Source organism: Arachis ipaensis, chromosome B08 (genome assembly GCF_000816755.2).
Source record: "Arachis ipaensis cultivar K30076 chromosome B08, Araip1.1, whole genome shotgun sequence".
Lineage (NCBI taxonomy): Eukaryota > Viridiplantae > Streptophyta > Magnoliopsida > Fabales > Fabaceae > Arachis > Arachis ipaensis.
In genome coordinates, this window is record NC_029792.2 from 32,480,578 (window position 1) to 32,486,497 (window position 5,920).

At 40.2% G+C, this 5,920-nt stretch overlaps 2 protein-coding genes across 3 annotated transcripts; both read left to right on the forward strand.

The window, feature by feature from the left end:
* LOC107612197 (protein FAR1-RELATED SEQUENCE 5-like) lies at positions 1-2,203 on the forward strand. The gene is made up of 2 exons (XM_016314006.2): positions 1-196; positions 1,400-2,203. The coding sequence occupies exon 2, from the start codon at positions 1,421-1,423 to the stop codon at positions 2,186-2,188; it is 768 nt and encodes a 255-aa protein (XP_016169492.1). The 5' UTR covers positions 1-196; positions 1,400-1,420; the 3' UTR covers positions 2,189-2,203.
* LOC107611839 (protein FAR1-RELATED SEQUENCE 12-like) lies at positions 2,282-5,668 on the forward strand. Of its 2 annotated transcripts, XM_021109248.1 has the most exons (3): positions 2,282-2,414; positions 3,984-5,181; positions 5,256-5,668. In XM_021109248.1, the coding sequence occupies exon 2, from the start codon at positions 4,186-4,188 to the stop codon at positions 5,167-5,169; it is 984 nt and encodes a 327-aa protein (XP_020964907.1). In that variant the 5' UTR covers positions 2,282-2,414; positions 3,984-4,185; the 3' UTR covers positions 5,170-5,181; positions 5,256-5,668. The 2 variants fall into 2 exon arrangements, with proteins under 2 accessions (XP_020964907.1, XP_016169216.1); XM_016313730.2 differs by lacking the exon at positions 2,282-2,414 and having other exon boundaries at positions 3,978-5,181.

The window sequence follows — 5,920 nt, forward strand, 5'->3', positions numbered from 1 at the left end:
CGCCCGCAGTCACGTCAACCACTGTAGGTACCTCAACCCCGCAGTCCCATCGCGTGTGGAAGTCCGGCGCCGTCGCAGGAGCGTGAGGTCGTCTCCTCTGTTCAAGCGCGCTCTCATTGTGTTCACCGTGCCTCTGTCACCGCCACCGTGCCCCTGTCACCGTCTCGTCTGTTCGTGCTTCCCCCGCCGGCGTGAGGTAGGTCTTCTCGTTTTCTCCATTTTGTAATTTTTTTAATTGTGTATTCTAGAAAATGTATTGCGGTTTTTATTTTTGGGATTACTGGTTCTGAAATTTCTGATTTTATATTCTAGTTACTGTTGGTGTCTTCGTTACAATGTTCATCACATTTATGATGTTATATTCTATGTTATATTCTATGACTAGGAATCATTTAGTTTGATTAATTACTTAATTTTGTTCATGATTTTTGTTAGCTGGATTTTGAATTTTGTTTGTTGTGACTTGGAGTCATTTTGTTTGCTTAATCTCACTGCGAGGTCACTCTGTGATCGCCGTTCATCTCTCGTCATCTCTCCAGTAGGCTGATGCTTCTTCAGTTTCATCTCTTTTTATATATTTTTTTAAGATTCTCCGGTTATAGTAGTTTTAGGTCCCTGCAACTTGATATTGAACATTTTTCTCTGTTAGATACTTTGGTAGTTGATAATTATGACAAGCTAGAATTATCAACATTCCAATTTGAGGTAAAGGTTGTAGATTTTATTTCTATGCCAAATTTTCTGACCTTGCCCAGTGGCTTCAAGGATCTATGAAGTCGTTACAGTATTTGTTGGTTTGAAGATGCATCAATTGTGTGGTGCTTCTTGAGTGGCTACCAACTATGGATTCAATTTAATTTTTGTTGCTGATGTGTATGTTAATTCAGAAATCGAAATTATGGGAATTGTTGCTGATTATGAGAATTTTTGTTGATTTTCTGATGCATTCATGTACTGAACGAAGCACTTTTACGATTGCAAATGAAGCAACAGTAACTCTAACTTTTACTTTTTTGTTGAATTAAATAAAATAAATTTAATTTTCTGTTAGTCTGGCTTGATGGTGTTTATATATTTTTTTTCTTTGTGTTTGATCAGTTACTAAATTTAATAGTATTTGTTATGTGTGTATGTAATTATAGGTTGTTTTGTTTAGTTGTTTTTTTTTGTTATTTAAATATTTAATTATAATTTTGTATTATTGATGCTAAAATGCTAGCATTATCGTTCTAAATATTGAATATCTTAATTTGAATTGAAACATTAATTTTATATTTCATAAGAATCATAGATTATAATATAATTTGCACTTCTTGATGAGGACATCATCAATTATAAGAAATTATTTGGTCACTTGAATTATGGCCCCTAAATAATTAGTGTACGTCCACCCATGCAGGAAACATCACTGGACATTGGCATGGACGAGGCGGCCTTTGGAACAAAATATTTAGATGGTGATGGTGACCTGGGCAATGATGTACGTGGCAGCGGTTTAGCGAGGCCAGAGGAGGTGATGGAGATGTTGTTTAACTCTTCCGACGTGGCTGCTCATTTCTACGAACAGTATAGTCGAGGCAAGGGTTTTGCTACGCGTGTTGGTAAGAAGCTAAGAAATAAGAATGGGGACATCGTGCGATATACATATTTGTGCAATAGAGAAGGGTTTAGGCAAAAGAAGTGGTTGGAGTTGCAAGGTCGAAAGAGAGAACACAAGGTGGTTATGCGATGTGGGTGCATGGCAGAGATGCGTATCAAGCAAAATGGTCAGATGGGTAAATGGTATGTGTCAAGATTTGTAGATGACCACAATCATGAGCTCCTCCCTCCGAAGTTGGTGGAATACTTGCCTCCACATAGGAAGATGTCAGATGTGGACGTAGCCCACATGGATAGCTTACGGCAAGTTGGGATTTTAGTTCCTAAAATATATGAGTCGCTTGCAGCACAGACTGGTGGCTTTGATCATATCCCATTCACAAAGAGAGATATGTACAATGAAATGAGGCGCCAACGAGGCATGAGGAAGGGAGACGTCAATGCAACGATAAGGTACTTTGAGGCAGGTGCGAAAGCAGATGAGAAACTCTTTTGGAGGTGTCAGGTGAGTGCAGATCAGCATATGTGTGACCTGTTTTTGGCGTCGGGAGGAGTTAGGATGATTATAAATTTTTTGGCAATGTCCTAGCATTTGATGCAACATACGGGCGCAACAAGTATAATCTACTGGTCATTATTTTCTCTGGGGTAAACCATCACAACCAAGCGTACGTCTTTGGGGCTGCCATGGTCTCTTGTGAAACCCAAGCAACTTATGTTTGGGTATTGCAGAAGTTGTTGAAATGCATGGAGGGGAAGGCACTGAAGGCAGTAATAACAGAAGGTGATCGTTCTATGCGAATGGCAATTAATGAGCGGATATTTTATACGCTTTTTGACATCATTTTCATATAGTTTTTAGTGTGTTTCATTTAGTTTTTGTTAAGTTTTTATAGGTTTTAGTGTAAAAATCACATTTTTTGATTCTACTATGAATTTTTGTGTTTTTATAAAATTTTAGATATTTTTTGGCTGAAATTGAGGAGCTGGAGTAGAAGTCTGATTTAGAGACAGAGAAAGCACTGCAGACAGAGAAAGGACTGCAGATGCTATCAGGATCTGACCTTCGTATACTCGAAAGAGCTTTTCTAGAGTTACAGAAGTCCAAATGAATCTCTCTCAACGGCTATGAAAATATGACTTCCAGAGCTTTCCAGAAATATATAATAGTTCATACTTTACTTCGGATTAGAAGGTCCAAAACTGGCTTCCAACGCTAGCTTCCTACCCCCCTTCCAGGCATCTAGCGTCCAGAGAGTAGAGCCTAGCATCCAAAGGCCCAAAGAGGACCCCCTAGCTGGCGTTCCACACCCAAGGAGTCTCACAGGACATGGATCTCATCAAAGCTCAGCCCAAACACTCATCAAGTGGACCCAAGAAGTGGATTTTAGCACTAAATAGACTGTTTTACCCTTTCTATGTAATTCTTAGTCATTAACCTAGTATTTAAAGAACTTTTACACCTCTCACAAGAGAAGGTCTGCCATATTTCATTTGGTTTATGTTTTTACTTTCAGTATGAGTTTCTAAACCTCCTAGGTTGAGGGGAGGAGCCATGCTGAGTCCTATGAATTAATAAAAATACTATTATTTCTCGTCAATCCGTGTTTGATTAATTTTAAGATGTATATTCGTACTTCATCGTGGTGAATAGGATGATCTAACCAATTAGCTCTGTTCAACATATTAAGACGAACGTGCCTGACAAATATCCGCGTCTACTTGGGTCAGAATGCGTCTTTCACCGGACAAGGATGACCAACAGATTGAATATACATCTCTCAGACAGCTAATCCACGACTTCGTTGGGGACTTCTCAAGACATCAGTTCAGCCGATTTTCGGGGAGATTAGGGTCTCTATGGTAGAGGCTAGAACCCAAAGATGCAGCATTCTCTGATGTGGAAGATCCGACCCTGTCTGTGGCGTTTTGAGTAGGATCATAAAGGAGAATGGACTGTACGCACTTCACCCTCAAGTAGAGATGGATCCACACTAACCCTGGGGTTCAGATCCGAAGGAGTATTGGCAGTTGTTCAAACCAGTGTCAATCACATATAGTCTGCCATTGAAGAAATCACTCACAAGTAAAGAGAGCAATAGTACCAGAGTTAATTTAGAAAGATAAAGCAACTCCAATCCTCAACTCTATTCCTATCATCTAATCCAATTGGCTTTACCCCTTTTAATTTCACAATCAAACTGCATTTAAACATAAACCTTCTGATCTGCCTGACTAAGACCTGCAAGATAACCATAGCTTGCTTCAAACCACAATCCTTGTGGGATCGACCCTGACTCGCTAAGGTATTACTTGGATGACCTAGTGCACTTGCTGGTACTGCTATACGAAAGTGTGGGTTCGTAATCACCAGCAATTAATGAAGTTTTTCCGGAGGCTCACCACAAGCTTTGTTCATGGCATCTACTAAAAAATGCCAAAATAAATGTGTGCTTGCCGCGGTTTACAACCTTATTTAGATATTTGATGCTTGCTGATATTGAGATAGAAGAGTTTGAACAGCATTAGGAGGCAATGTTGGATGAGTGTGGAGTCTGAGATGTAGAGTGGGTTCAGGATCTATACATGAAGAAATTATATTGGGCAACTGCATACATACGCGGTAGGTTCTTTGCCGGCATCAGGACGACATCGCGATGTGAATTGTTGCATGCGAAGCTAGGCAGGTTTGTGGAGAGGAGGTATGGGATACTCGACTTTGTGACGAACTTCCAGCGTTGTGTTGAGTTCCTCAGAGATAACGAGGATGAGATGGACTTTCGGTCGTCGTATGGGACCCCCGTATTGCAGACTCAGTTTCCAAAACTTGAGAAATCCGGAGCAATGAAGTATACCCGAGAAATATTTTCAAGGTTCCGTGAATCCTTGCAAAGGTATGTTCGGATAACCGTTGTGGAGAGCCAGCCGCGCGAGGGTGGTACTATTTATGTGACCCAAAAGTATATGCAACCGGGAAGAAAGTGGAATGTTATGCATGTGTTGGCTTTGGATAAATATACGTGCAGTTGCCAAAGAATGGAATCGTTTGGGCTACCTTGTGTGCACATACTCTCAGTTTTGGTTTGGTTAGATGTGGGTTCTCTTCCAGACACCTTGGTCTTGGGGAGGTGGACTAAGTCGGCCAAGTTCGGTTTGTATGATGATATTGCTGGGGAGAAAATAGTCGATATTGCTGCCTTGTATAGGATGCGGATGGGAACGTTTCTGCAGCACCGCGAGTGTTTAGCTCAGCTTGTGTATAACAACGATGACTTATTCAAGTTGTATTCAGAGCAGATAGTTCAGGAAGCAATTAGTCTTGAAAGTATGAATGATTTGGGGAATAGTGTCGGCATTGGTGGTGGTGGCGACAATGGTAGAGTACTAGATCCGATTGGGGTTTGTACTAAGGGCACTGGGCGTGGAAATGTACAGGTTGGGGCGAGGGGAACGAAGCGTAGAAAGTGTAGCACGTGTGGGATAGTCGGACATCGTCGAACTCAGTGCCAAAATCAGGCGAACATGTCGGTGCCGAACAGCCAAGATGAGGTGCCGCGAATGGTGTCATAGTCTGTGGCGCGTGTAAGTAGTAAGGTCACTTTAGATTAGTGACATAACACTTGTTGAGCTGATGTAATGCTTTATTCGATTTGCAGACTGAATTTTCTCCTGCGCGTAGCCTTTCGATCAAGAATATTGGGGTGTGGGATTGCTATCGTCCATCAGCGGCGAACACTTCCGACTTTCGAGCAACTGCGGATGGGTGTTCCCCAAAGTAATTTCATGCCTTACATGCATGTGTGATGTAGTTGAGAGAAAGATTGGCCTTTCTAGGACTTGGTAAGTGTGGCTTAGGGTGGTACTATTAGTCATTCTGGACCATTATTGGTTAAATAGGCCAGCAAAGCTCATTCATGTGAAGATACTGAACGTGTAATGGATTGCCGAAGTATCAAGTATTTATGCCCCGGTATACAGTGTTTAATCTATCATGTTTATCAGTTTTTTACACTTTCGAAATTGAATCCAATTATGAAAGAACCGTGTTATGTAGGTGTTGTTCTTTTCATGGAGATGTTTTTCTTATTTCTAAAAAAACATATTTTCATTATGAAATAAATATTTACTGCATGTTTCTATTTTTTGATTGAGATGGAAACTTTAGTTTTATTTAAGTGTATAGTCAATCTTCGATAACTATGAAATGTAAATAATAAAAGTATAAATCGAAGTCAACCGAAATTGTCATCTTACATTACAATTTTGAAAATAACTTTGAATAAAAAAATAAATCACAGAATTGGCTAGTATTAACAAGTTT